The sequence below is a fragment of the Aethalodelphis obliquidens genome, unplaced genomic scaffold (assembly GCF_003676395.1).
Source record: "Aethalodelphis obliquidens isolate GAN/ISIS:26980383/991018 unplaced genomic scaffold, ASM367639v1 scaffold2, whole genome shotgun sequence".
NCBI lineage: Eukaryota > Metazoa > Chordata > Mammalia > Artiodactyla > Delphinidae > Aethalodelphis > Aethalodelphis obliquidens.
The window spans coordinates 65,624,174-65,638,490 of record NW_020837946.1 but is presented as its reverse complement, the minus strand read 5'-3'; the positions used below and the strand labels follow the sequence as shown (position 1 = coordinate 65,638,490).

At 38.2% G+C, this 14,317-nt stretch overlaps 1 protein-coding gene across 2 annotated transcripts in view; it reads right to left on the bottom strand.

Moving 5' to 3' along the window:
- TTC21B (tetratricopeptide repeat domain 21B) overlaps positions 1–14,317 on the bottom strand; it is an 87,284-nt gene that overhangs the window by 3,474 nt on the left and 69,493 nt on the right. For both annotated transcript variants that reach the window (XM_027129334.1, XM_027129346.1), the window contains 5 exons: positions 13,397–13,547; positions 13,044–13,205; positions 10,766–10,961; positions 6,718–6,942; positions 2,639–2,759 (listed from right to left, as the gene is read on the bottom strand). In XM_027129334.1, the coding sequence (XP_026985135.1) occupies positions 2,639–2,759; positions 6,718–6,942; positions 10,766–10,961; positions 13,044–13,205; positions 13,397–13,547 (855 nt within the window). The remainder of the gene's footprint in view (positions 1–2,638; positions 2,760–6,717; positions 6,943–10,765; positions 10,962–13,043; positions 13,206–13,396; positions 13,548–14,317) is intronic.

Here is a 14,317-nt window from a genome sequence, read left to right as displayed (position 1 = left end):
ACACACACACACACACACACACACACACACACACACACACACAAATGAGAAATGTCCAAGATGAAAACAGTAAGTGTCAGAGAGGTAAACTTGGTATCATTAGAAAATAATTATAAAAAAGATTAATAGAGTTTATTAGAGACCTGGACTCAAGTCATAGGTTTCTTTCAGTCTTAGTGTCACCTCAGAAGAGTTATTTGAAAACAAGCCTTCTGTACTTCAAATTAGTTGATTTTAAATAGTTAAGAATTGCTAATGATGTGTTTGCAAACTTGTGAAGTAAATTGAATTTAATGTTGAATACTTTCAAGCATTCACTTAATAAAGCCACTGTTAAGCATTGAAAAAAAAGGAACATTTAAAAGGACATTTAAAAAGGAAAACAACATAAGATGTCATGCCAAACATGGAAACTAGAGCCAAAAAAAACCTAGACTTAACTTTTGGCTTCTGGCTTCCTGACTAGCTTTGAGACCTTAGACAAGTCACCTGAGCTGTCAATCTCAAGTTTCCTCATCCAAAAATGGAAGGAATAACTCTGCTCTTAGTGTAAGTTTAAAGATCAAATGAAATACTTGCTGTGAAATGCTTTTAAAAATTTGAGTACCACGCAAATATTAGCATTTTTTTCTGTGTAAACACTAAATTAGAAGCACGAAGTTTTCATATGGAAAGGAACTTGATAGATCATTTCCTTCAAAAAACTTTAGAGAGGAAATGAAGAGCTAGGAATGGCAAAGAACACGTGTACCGCAGCTGCATGACACCTGTCAGGCTTCTAAGAATTCAACTCTTTGTAATCAGGAAAAAAAACGGGGGAGAGAGAGAGTGCGCTCGTGAACACGAACAATGTGAACAGCCTAGTGACTGTCACGTAACCTGGGAATGACTGAAGGGAGAAACATGACTGTGTTCTCCTCTCAGTGGATCTCAGTTCCTGGTGCCTTTCACAGTTACAGTACTCACGCCTGAATCCTATGAAAAGAACACAACCATGATTTGAAGGATTTCCTGACAAGTGAAAAAGTGAAATAAATGCATCATTAACTTGGCCAGGCAGGCTGGGGGTACTGGATGCAATGATGATCTTAAGGAAGAAACTGTGAGAATTAATTTAGAGCCTCAGAGAAATGCCAACTAAGGAGAAGTCAGAGGAACTGAAAAAATCACCTATAAAACACAAAGATAACACAGTGAAGGAACTACTGACTTGAAATCTCTTTATTTGCTGGTCTTCCAAGGAACGGAGTATTTAAACAACTGAGCTTCTAACTGTATTCCTTCTGGGGAATAAAGCACCAAAATTAAATATATTTTAAGGATTTTAAGGAATGCTCATTTTACAAGCTGATTTTATTCTGTAAGACGCACAATACCTGAGAAGGAAGCGTTAGTTCCTGGGCTCTATACAAGTCTAGTAAAATAACAGACCTCAGAAAAATACAAGGTAGGGGAAGTCCTGAACTGACAGCAGTAAGTCTAAAGATGACCAATCTGACTGCAGATTAAATCTGAGTCATCACTGTGCCACGGCTGCTAAAAAGACAGATGCCATCTTAGGTTGAACTATCAACTACTAAATGCCTAATTTAAAAACATAGCTTCATTATACATACAATTCGTTCTTAAATCATACTTAAGAAGTTGTTCATTTCTGGCACAACAGGTCAAGAGGGACATGGACAAATAAAACTGCCTTTTCAAAACCTATTTGGCCGTGGAACCTCATCTCCTCACGCTCAACTCTCTTGTTTTTAAAGAAATAACTATTAATATCTCACCCAGTATTCCAAAGCAAAGTTTGGGAAATACTATTTGAGAGTTTCCAGGAGACAGCAAGGAGGGTGAAAGACTTGAAAGCAAGAATGGACAAGCACCTGAGGCTGGTTTGGAGAGAAACTGAGGAGAGACAATGACAGAGTTTGCAATTAGAGGGCCATTATGCATAAGGGCGGAAGGACTATGTGGGTTGCTCCAGAGAACAGACAGGGCAGTGTCAATGAAGCCTATTTCAGTGCAACACAAAGAAAGAGAGGCCTGGGGAGGAGCTCCCCAGGAGTCACTAAGTATATTCCAGATGCTGCCCATCTGTTACAGATACTGGAGACTAGCCTTCCTCAAACCAATGGGCTCCCACTGGAACCAAATGACGTTTATAGATGCTCAAGAGAAAAAAAAAAGTTCCGTAGTCAAATTACTGTGGGAAACATGTCCCCTCTGTGATATCCATCACAGTATATATTAGGGTTTAGAGGCTTTGAGAAGTTCTGCAGTAAAGAAACCAGGAGGACTTGATTTGATGCAATGTCTTCCCACTTCCTTCACAATGAAACACCTTCCCCCCACAGCATCACCATTCTGGAATTAGAGGGTGAAGGGAAAGAAAGGGCAGAATTAGATCGGATGTCCTTTAAGGCGACTGAGGTGGAGTTTGAATCTCAGGAAACTACACCTAATAACTTAGTAGCTAATAATCTATTATAAATATAAAATTTATTTTTCAGACGGTCCAACAAAGGATGTTGGCTCTTAATGTGTATTTTGTCCTTAAAGAGAAAAAACAAATGCATTTAAATGAAGATTTACATATAAAACCCACGTTTCCTGTGAAAACCTAGTGTCTAAATTTTAAACTCACCTACTGCTGGATTTGTCTGATTGCCATGTTTCCACGCCATCTCATAGTTTAAGGCAGCGTCTGTATATGCCTGCTCTTTTTCCATAATGTATCCCATATATTCATAAGCTTTGCAGCAAGACTGAAGAAAAGTGCAAGATGTATCAACAGATTACACTTGATATCACTAAGATTTTATGGAGCGCTTATGACTATAGAGGTCAACCATATCAACTCATTTAAATGGCACATAAAACAGTGGTTTTCAACCTTGGCTATACAATCCAATCATCTATGGGACTTAAAAAAAGATTCTGATGCTGAGCCCCTATCTCAAACCTACAGAATCAGGATTTTTGGGTGAGAGGGAAGGAGATGTTTTATACATATACATGTACACTTTTTATTACAAATAATTCTAACACATATAGAAATTACAGTATGATGGACCCCCTGAACCCATGTCTTCAACAATGAACTCCTGGCTGATACTGTTTCACTACTCCATACACTTGTCCTTCTGTATTATCAGATAAAAAACCCTCAGATACTACATCATTTCATCCATAAATATTTTAGTATGCCTCTTTAAAAATAAGGACTTTCTTTCAACATAACCACAAATTATCACACCTAAAATGTAACAACTCCTTGATATCACCAAATATCCAGTCACTATTCAAATTTCACATAGTCTTAACATACTTTTTTGTTGGCATGTTAGGATGAGGATTCAAATAAGGGCCACACACTGTGACTGGTTGAAATGTCCCTAAACTTCCTTTTGATCTAGAAGTCTCCTCTCTGTCTCTTTCCTTGCAATTAAATGTAGAAGAAACAAGAATGTTCATCCTAGAGTTTCTCACAGCCCAGATTTAGGTGAGTGCATCCTTATAGTGGTTATATAATATATTCCTATGTCACTGATATTTCCTGGAAATTGTATTAGATCTAGAGGTTTGTATCCGATTTTGACTTAAGGGGAAAGAGGTGAAACTACTTACTTCATAGATCAGTGCTCAACCGAGTCACACTGCTCCTTATGAAAAAGCAAAAATGCACAATGCTGTATACATGTTTTTAGGTATTTTTTAATTGCTATTTTTTCCCAGAGTGTTAATTTTAAAAAATAGAAAAGTAGGTATATTAAAATTCACTGCGTTATTTTAAGTTTGAATATTTTTTCCCTTTATCATAATTTTACTTTCCTTATTTCAATGCAAGAAGATACATCACTAATATTTTCATGAAAACTATTAACCATTAAAAAATACACACACACACACACAAAAAAATACACACAAACATGGATCAGGGCACACATTTTCCCTTTTTTGCTTCAGGCTTCAACATAGCTCAGCACAGCACTGTAAGATCCTACCTGTTTTACCTTTTGATACTTTGTTAAAAAAATATTGCATTAAATGTCATTCATCCTGATCACTACATTGGACTGTTTATGTTCCCCCAAATTCATATGCTGAAATCCTAGCATCCAGCGTGATGGTATTAGGAGGTGAGGCTTTGGGGAGGTGAACAGGTCATTTGGGTGGAGCCCCCCTGAATGGGATTAGTGACCTTATAAAAGGGACCCCAGAGAGCCCCCTTGCCCTCTTTTTCTGCCACGTGAGGACACAGTGAGAACTCATTAGTCTGCAACCAGGAAGAGGGTTATCACTACAACCCAACCATGCTGGCACCCTAATCTTAGACTTCCAGCATCTAGAACTGTGAGAAATATTGATAAATTTCTGGTGTTTAAAAGCCACCCAGTCTATGGTACTTTGTTATAGCAGCATCAGTTAACTAAGATAATCACTGAGATTTTTTAAAAATATATTTATTTATTTATTTAATTTGGCTGCGCCGGGTCTTAGTTGCAGCACGTGGGATCTTCGTTGCTGGTGCGGGATATTCGTTGCGGCATGTGGGATCTTTTTAGTTGTGGCATGCGGGATCCTGTTTTTTTTAGTTGCAGCATGCGAACTCTGAGTAGCAGCATGTGGGATCTAGTTCCCTGACCAGGGATCGAACCCAGGCCCCCTGCACTGGGAGCACGGAGCCTTAGCCATTGGACCACCAGGGAAGTCCCAATAATTACTGAGATTTTAAGTGCTCCTTTAAATTTCGGACCTGGAGTGAGTGTTTCACCTGTGTCACCCCACTCTGACCCTCTCATAGATGGTGTGTTCTTCCATCACGTGGCACGTAATGTCTTGTGATGTTATACCCATTCATTAATTCATCATGGTTGGAAAATAGTGACGTTCTATCATTCTTTCTTCATTTATTAGCTGGAAAACATCTATAATGAGAAACACCTCCTTTTCCACTATTTTGTTTCCCAGCAGTATTGTTCATACAGAAAAGGCAGGATAGATGCTTAATTCTTTCCCTTTATTTGCCAGCTTTAGAAATAAGTCAGTTTATTAGCATATTTCAGTGGTGACCAATTAGGGTTGTTTTTTTTTGGATCTTTGTAAACTCATGGACTTAGACACATTTGGTGTGTTCCAACTCAGTGCAGTTATTACTGATATCTGAAGTGTCTCAACTTTGGCTAGTGGGAGTGTCCTCAAGTTGGCTCTTGAGTCCCTGACATGACTCCAATTATCACTGATAGCTTCCTTGCCATCTGGTATGACAAGATGGTCTACTGTCATCTTGCACATTTCCTGCCCCAGATCTGGATGATCTCCATTTCTTAATTATATAATTCAAAGTTTCTAAGCTCTGGTTCCTGAATTTCATGCTTCCAATATTGTCATGCCTCAGCAGTAGGGCTGACGCCTCTAAAGCAGCCGTCATGTTCAATCATGCAATGCATTGCTGTCTGCATTCTGGCAAATTGAAATTCTATCTGCACTGAAACCTTAATTCCCATGAAATCTTGCTTAAGCCTCGATTAGGCATGTAAGGGTTAGTTATTTGGCAGTTTAGATTTTTCAGAGCCTATTAATAAGTATTCTGTTTTTTAAGGCCAATGTAACTTAAATTACATGTATAATTACATAAATTGATAAATGGCTTGATATTTTAGGTTTTTAAAGTCCCCAAGAAAATAACTTAATAGTATTAGACGATCATGACTCCTCTTTGGAAAACAAATGATCTATTTTGTAATCTAACTGGCTCAAAGGGAATAAAACATAGATTTGCTGTGATTAAGATTTTGAAGTAACTGATAAGACTCTATAAAGATAAATATCCTCAAGTTTCTAAGTTGAGCACAATTATTTCTCAATAAATAGTAACAAATTCTTAACTTAAAACATGTTATAAAAAGACATCCTTTTCTGGGCAATTAAATACCAAAATGCAGTGTTAGTAAAGAGCCTTAAATTCTAAGGACTTGAAGATTTTCAGTTTTATACCTAAGATACGCACTTTTCTACCTAAGATATGGACTTTTCATTAAACAAATCAAATTAAATGCTTAAAACACTTTTCCCTACAAAATATATTATGCAGAGTGGATTCTAATAATGAGAAAACAACACGCAGCTGCAGTCAGTTCATCAGGAGTATTTAACAGGAGGGACAGACGTCTGCAATTAATGGTCTTCTGCAACTTTCATTAGCTCTGGGATGAGATGGATAATCACAGGCAAACGCTTGACATTCCAAAACACTTTCTGTAAGTAGGGCAAAACCACAGCTGAAACTTGAAACTGCAATCTCTCTTTCTTTATTTTCAAGGGCAAATGGCTTCTTTTTTATTACTAATGTTTATTTCCTGATTGTGGTAAAAACAAACATTTAATTCTCTAAAAACACACAGAAATCCCTAGAAATGGACCAACACTCTATAAAAACCTATATAGAGGGCTTCCCTGGTGGCGCAGTGGTTGAGAGTCTGCCTGCCGATGCAGGGGACACGGGTTCGTGCCCCGGTCTGGGAAGATCCCACATGCCGCGGAGCGGCTGGGCCCGTGAGCCATGGCCACTGAGCCTGCGCGTCTGGAGCCTGTGCTTCGCAACGGGAGAGGCCACAACAGTGAGAGGCCCGCGTACCGCGCAAAAAAAAAAAAACAAAAAACCTATATAGAAAGCTTATACAACAAAGGCTACCAATTATTTTTCACTCCTCAGTCACCTACCCTGTTATGACGCAGGCACCTTTTTAACAGCTCTTCTGCCATGTCGTACTTTGCTGATTGAATATAAATGTCAGCAAGCAGCAGCCAACTCCTCTCAAAGTCCTCAGCATCAATAGGATTCCAGTTCATTTTTGCAATCCTTTTCAGCTGGTTTCGGGCTCGTGGAGTTTGTTTCAAGATCATATAAGCTGTTGCCATTCCCAAAAGTGCTGGAATATGATCCTTCTATAAGGAAACAAGAGTTGAGACCCCCGGATACACAAACATAAATGTGCCATGTTTAAAAGAAAAACACATGGAAAGTAGCAAGTGCTACATAATATAAGGACCGGCCTGTGGATTCTATTGCTGGCTTCACTTAAATACTGTGATATGGTCATTATGTAACACATCCAGTAACCTCAGGCTACCAGGAGGAACCATCTGGTCCAGGTAGTTCAGTAAGAATGCAGGTGCGGTAACCACGCAATTCCAGACAATTAGGAAAACTTGTTCTTTAATGAGACTGTTTCAGTTTTGTACAGAAACAGAAAAAATAAAATTCTATCTCATTGTAGTCCTAATTGAATATTTATGTTTCAGATTCAGCATTCTGGCTCCTTAGTTCTTTCAGGACTAACAGAACGATTTACCTGCAAATGATATTCCTTATCTATACTGACTTCTACTGCTCTTTTCCTCCTCCCTTTTCATTTTATTCAAAAGCCTCTTCTCCCAATAAAGTTTGGTTAATGAAATGTTATAAATAAGGCATGCAATTAATTAATCATTTGGAAACTATATGAAATAAACTCATGCCTTAAAATATGCTTTTAGATTTGGAGTCTGCAGCTCCTTGATAGTAACTATAAAAGATGATATTCTTTTAGACAGAGCTCAGAGTCAGAAAATGTCACTCTGCGAAACCAACAAGCTATTAAGAATTGGTATAAAATGGAGACCATTAGCGGTCTATCCAGAAAACTAACATACCTATGCAGTTATGTGTATGAATCTGACAAAGATAAAGTGCTTCTCAAATTTCAGCAGAGGGACCGTGATGCTTTTATAAAGAGAAAGACTTCCATTTAAAATATAAATAAAAGATGAGAAACTGTGATGTAGAAATTATAATATCATGACTATAATAAAGGTGCACTGTAAGATAGCAAGTTTCAGTAACTAGTAACGAACAAAAGGAGAGCAGAGTGTTAAAACGTTCAATGTCCTACACTGATCACGGTTGGAAGTCAGAAATAACCCTGGGATAGAGAAGGGCAATTCACTGGAGTCTGATGAACATGGTTTGTAGGAATATAAAACTTCCTTGGGTCTAATTTTATGTCTATCAATAAACTCCCAATATGTAATTTGTTCTCCTGATTAAGGAATGGCAGAAGGTTTTTTATTTGAATGCCAAATACAACCAATTTGGTAGTAGATTTTGAAGACGTGTGGGATATTATTAATTATTGAACAGTATCCTCCATCCCAGGAGGGCTAGAAAGGAAAGAAAATACAGACCTACTATGCATTTGTCAGCCAGATCCTAGGACAGCCCAAGAAGAGAAGGGTCCTGGAAAAATGTCCAGACCTATTCACATACTAAAAACATCCCACACTATACCTTTAAAAATAAACTCTGATTTAAAAATCACACACTTTGAGTTTGATTAGAATGAATCGATTCCTCACAGCTTGAAATCACTCCTGAGTGAACTGAAGAATGGTTTCTAAAACTGCAGACTTGCATTCTAGCCCCTGCGCTAGGCCCATGATGCCTTTTCTGGTGCAGACATCCTAAGATGTTCAGTCAGCTTTTCTCTCTCTGTCACTCTGAACTGCAACAACTTTACATCACAAAAGACAATACAGCTCTATTATAAACAGCGTACCTTTATGGTTCAAGGTGAGGGGAAGAAAGGAAGGGGAAACATTTTAGATTGGGTTTAATGCTTCTTCCACTGGTTCCTCCCATGTCTTCCTGTCATTTTTCAGTCAATCTGAAGGCCACATAGTGCTGTGAATCTACCCTATGCTTCGATGCCTCCCTGCCTTTGTTCACATCTTCCCCTTAACTTAGAATGCACTTCCTCCAACTCTGCCTGTGAAAATGCAATTTACCCTGGTTCTTCTTAAATCATACCTTCTTCCATGGAAGGGGTCTCTCAGCTCTCCTTATACTATCTCCTACAGCAGTGGTCCCCAACCTTTTTGGCACCAGGGACCAGTTTCGTGGAAGTCAATTTTTCCACGGGGGGGGGGCAGGCGGGGGGATGGTTCAGGCAGTAACGCGAGCCACGGGGAGCAGCAGATGAAGCTTCGCTCGCTTGCCCGCTGCTCCCCTCCTGCTGGCTGGTCCGGTTCCTAACAGGCCCCGGACGGTCCGCGGCCTGGGGGTTGGGAGCCCCTGTCCTACAGCACTGTTATTTGCAACTTTAGGACAGAACGTAACAGATTTTGCTTTGCATTACACTCAGTATCTGTGTCTCATCTTCCCTAGACTACGAGAAACCTGAAGAAAGGGTCTGTATGTGGTTTATCTTTGTGATTCCGACTATGCTCAGCACCCACTGGTTACTTAATGAATATTCATTATATTTAATATATGCAGCCTATGAGTTAAAAGGGAAAAAGACAAGATAAAATTCACTTACTAAACTTCAATGCATACATCAGTCTTTGGACAGTATGGCCAGTAAACGGATTTGAGGACCGTATATTACTAATCACATATGTAAGAATGATAAGAAAAATAATGTAGTCTCAGCAAAACAAAGAACTGGCACAGTCTCTCTAGGAAACAGCTGTGATGTCACTTACTGCTTTTAGTGTTCTCTCTCAAACCTCACAGTTTAAACTCTCCTTACATGATAGAACGTTACTTCCCAACGTTAGGGAGCTATGACACCTTACTTGCAATGGTGCTTTATCATGTCTTACAGATTTTCTTAGACTTACAGGACAGTCCTATTTCTGGTTCTGTCAGCTGCTGTCATCCATCTGCTGCTGCAGTCAATTCAACTGAGCACTGCTTCAATGTCAGCAGAGGGGCTCTGCTTGAGGATGGAACTGGGCAGCTGCTGCCTTGCTGTTTTGTCCCCAGGGCGGCTTACAGTGGCGGTCAAGTGCCACCATGGATACTTGCACCCAAACAACAACAGGAGTTGCAGGTTTTCCAAAGCCCTCCAGGGTCCTGGGAGGCAGGGGGGAGGGGTCACTGTAGGAGGTTTTGGCCATTTACTGCTGCTGCTGTGACCTCTGAACCACAAGAAAACACAGCAAAATTCTGTACCTCCTGTGAGAGGCCCCACATGAGTCTCCCACGGCTTACAACACCAGTGAGTAGAAGAACATGAAATCCCAAGTGCATGCTTAGAACTAGCTACTACCAACTGTTGATGGGATGGGTACCTAGAATTCCTTCCTTAATAACAAGTAATTGGAGAATTACAGCACTGTGTGAGGGAAGGAGAAATAAAAGGCCCAGAGGGTGAGAAGGGCAGTGGATCTGAATGGGCTAAAAAGAGGAGAAAGCCTTTGATCTAATAGTAATAAAATATTATTATTTAATATTTATTATTATTATCACGGGGTGATTTCAGTGTCACTAAAGAACAACATCATCATCTGCATGACTGAATTATAAGTTGTCAGTACTGATCTCACTTAGCTCTAGAGCTGGAAAAATTTCAAGTTCACATAAGTGAAAAGGTGAGATATCAAGGCAGCCAGGTGTTTGTTTTCACTTAGTAAGTTAACTTAGGCTACACTTAACAACAGAGGATAAAGCCATTCCCTTGAGAATTAATTTATGCCCTCTTGCAGAATTTCCCTTCTCTAGAACTCACTGTTCTAATAGAGATAAACATAACAACACGTCAACATGTAATAATGTCTCCTCTGAAAACAAAGGTACATGATGTAAAATCATACCAAACTATATATCTAATTTTTAATAATAGTAAATAATGAAGTCAATCTTCAGAAAACAAATAACTAATTAAAGTACATATTTCAACACCACCAAGGAAAGCTAACATGAAGTTGAAAAAGAAAATCTACTAACCTCCGACGTTGTTATTTCAGTGAAGGTATTCAATGCCTGCTCGACATTAGATTTCTGTTTGGTAGCCATTAGGCAACAGTTTTCCATTATGCGAAGCTGCACGTGACCCTGAACAGTCTGAGGTTTTAGTTCCTTAAGGAGCTTTTCTGCTGTTCTCACTGCTAACTGCACAGACTCTTGCTTCTCAGTTGAATTACTGTATACAATACAAAATAAATCTATGTCTATCACTCATTAAGTAAAATTCATTGAGATTAGGGTACATTGGTTTCTATTTTTCTCACCAATTTAAAAGTAATCCTACTGAAGAATGTCACTCATTCTATTCTAATACAAAGTAAAGCACAGTTACAGTTTTAAAAACAAAACTAACATAGCTTCAATAAAACACCATTAAACATTTATTCACTTTAGACTGAAAACAAAAATTGGATACCGTCCACCTGTGGTAAATGTGTTCGTTTTAGCTAATATAAAACTAGAATTCAGGGTAAGTAGAATTATACAATTATCAAATAGCATACCTACTCAGAAAACGAAAGAAAGAAGGGAGACTATAAAATACTGTAAATCAACTATATACTTCAATTAAAAAATAATTAATTAAAAAAAAGGAGTGAGCAGAAAGTAACTAACTTTGTTAAAGCACTTCCTATGTGCCAAGCACTGTGTTATTTCATTCAGTGTATGCTGAATCCATTTTACATATGAGAAAACCAAGGCTCCAACAGATAAAGTAATTTGCCAAAGATCACATAGCTAATAGATTTGAATCTAAGTTTGCCAGACATATAAAGTATACTAATGTTCCTCACCCAAGGTGCCTATTAGGTTCTCAGAAAAGAAATTCTTTACTTGTCAAGAGGTTATAAATTTTAAGTGCAATAATTTGAATGTGTAATAGCAATTTTCTTATATACATACCCACACCCAGATATAATGTAGAAATAAATCAATTAATGAAAGGAAATTAAATTCTTAAAGCCTAATCACTAAAGCTATTGATCTTCTTCTCAGGCTTTTACCTTCTCTAAAACATTTTACACTGTTGGTAATCTTCTTTCAAGCTCCCCTCCTTTTGTTTCTTCTGTAAGATTACAGTTTTCCTTCTCTTTCCACCAGTCATTGCCCTATCCTTACCTCCCTTCCTCCAATCTCCTTAAATGTTAGCACACCCCAAATTTAGTTCTCAGACTTCCGTCACTACATTCTACTCGAAAAGAGGCCATTCATGGGGTTCCAACTACCCACTCTGAGCACCTATCCCCCAAATCTGTATCTCAAGCTGTGACCTCCCTTCTGAGTTCTATATTCCAAATTTGGTGTTTTCAACCTATTGCTGAAGACTTCCATGGGGACAGCCTATAGTTGCAAAACAGAATGTTTCCTTAACCTTTCTAAAACAAACAAAAATTAAAAATGCCTCTCCCCCGCTCTAAATCTTTCAATGGTCTCTGTAATCCAAGCCTTCAGGACTGCCACTGAAACCTCTCAGCAGTCAGGTTTTCATTTCTCCCACTCCTCTATGCAGCTTCCCCTGACTGCTCTGCACTATGTTTTCTATGAATTCCTGCAACACTTAATAACAATTTAACTCACTTCTGTTTTGTTGCAAGACTGAATGGCTTCAGACACTGCCTTGCCGACCAGGTAAATTGCATGCATGCTCCTGGGGGCAGAAATAACCTCTCCTACTCCCCTTACACCCTTATACACTCCCCACCCTGCCTTCCCTGACCCTGAGGAGAGGGCGAGCAACAAGTGTAGCCTGACAGAAGTATAACCACTTACCCGCAGTGCACCACAGTGGCCAACAGCTGGCGCTCTGAGGCCAGGGAGGACTCAGTCTAAATCTTGCCTCCACCATTTTCTAACTCCATCATGTTAGGTTAACTTGGAGCTTTTTCACACATTGTTAAAGGGAATAAATAAGGCAATGCATATACAGTATACAGCCAAGATCTGGCAGAGAGCCATCTGTTAAGAAGTTACTATTATTATTATGCGGACAATTTTTGCCAAGGTAATCACACTACGATTCATTCTATTTTCCACAGAGCAATTAGGGGAGTGTCTTCAATAGCATGTCTGTTCTGATTTAGAAAACCTTCTAAAAGTATGTCATGCTTGTTTCAGAGAACAGTTATTCCCAGCTATGATTTATTCGCTAAACTGCCATTAGTGCTATCCTGGAATTTAGTTCTCTTTTATAAGATATCCTTGATTATCCCCAACCAGTGTTTCTGGAAAAAAGAGTAACTTGTCAAATACTACTCACCCCAGGTCTCCATCCAGATTTTCAAATACTTCACCTCCAATAGTTTCATTATCTGGATTCAGACAGATTTCTATCATATTATAAAGGGCATTTTGGCCCCAGTCACTGTCTTTCCGAGCCTTATTAAAATGTCGAAGGGCATCATTTGGTTCTCCAGTATACCTTGTTAGATGTTTAAAAAAAATTACTTATTGCAATCACTAACTACAAACTTTAAGTCGTTTATAATTTGTTTTGTAAATAAAACTATTATATTTTAAAATATAGAATTTTAAAAATTCAAAGTGTATTCTACTTTAGTCACAATGAGGAAAACAACCTATTATGTAGAATTTATTTGCCAATAAATTTACCAAAGATATAATCCTTTACAGTACTGAAATCCTGGCTCCAGTTTTGCTCTGGAGTTACGTTTCTCAGCCATTAAGAAAAATCTTGGAACATCCTCAAGTTTTCCACATCTTCTTAGGAGATCAATTAAACGAGATAAGGTCATATAATTATCTAGAAACAAAGAACATTTCAGTTATGGACATTTTATAGCTTTTGCTTTGATGGTTAAAATCCTTCTTCATTAAAGTATACTTTGCTTCAAATGAAGTGCAATTTAAATATAAATTTAAATTTAGTGCCTTAGAGGTTTTGAGTCTCTAAAGAGACCGTACAGACAATGGATGATTTATCAAATGATAAGGGATGGGTTGGTCTGGTCACAGTGAGAGAATGTTCAATATAGGCAAATCTATAAAAATGTACATTTGTTGTGTCTTACTTTTCAATTGTCATTCCTGGGACCAAAACCTAGAAACAGCCTCTGTATAATCTAGACTCTTAAATGTAAAATTCAGGAGGATCAGTTTGATTGCACAGGAGAAGTCTACCTCTGAGACCTGCTTCCTTACTTACTGCAGCTAGGAAGCGGGTGAGAACAGTACACGTTGATGATAATGTTTAGGGTGGGCAATAATTTTACTGCAGACTTGCCTTAAGGTGTACGTGTACCTAACACACTCGATACCAGCTTACCATATTATAACCTTAACATACTAGTCCCAGTATTTTAATCCTATATTATCTTCTAAGGAAAAAGAACTAGTTATTTAGTCCCAGGTATAATTTCCTGACAGGTTTCTAGAATGGCTTCTTCTAATTCTATTCAGTTCTTTCTCATCACTAGGATACTAAATTTTGAGAATCATGTTAATACATTTTAAGATAGTGAAAATAATGTATGGACACTTTAGAAAATTTGGAAAAGTACAGAAAAGTATAAA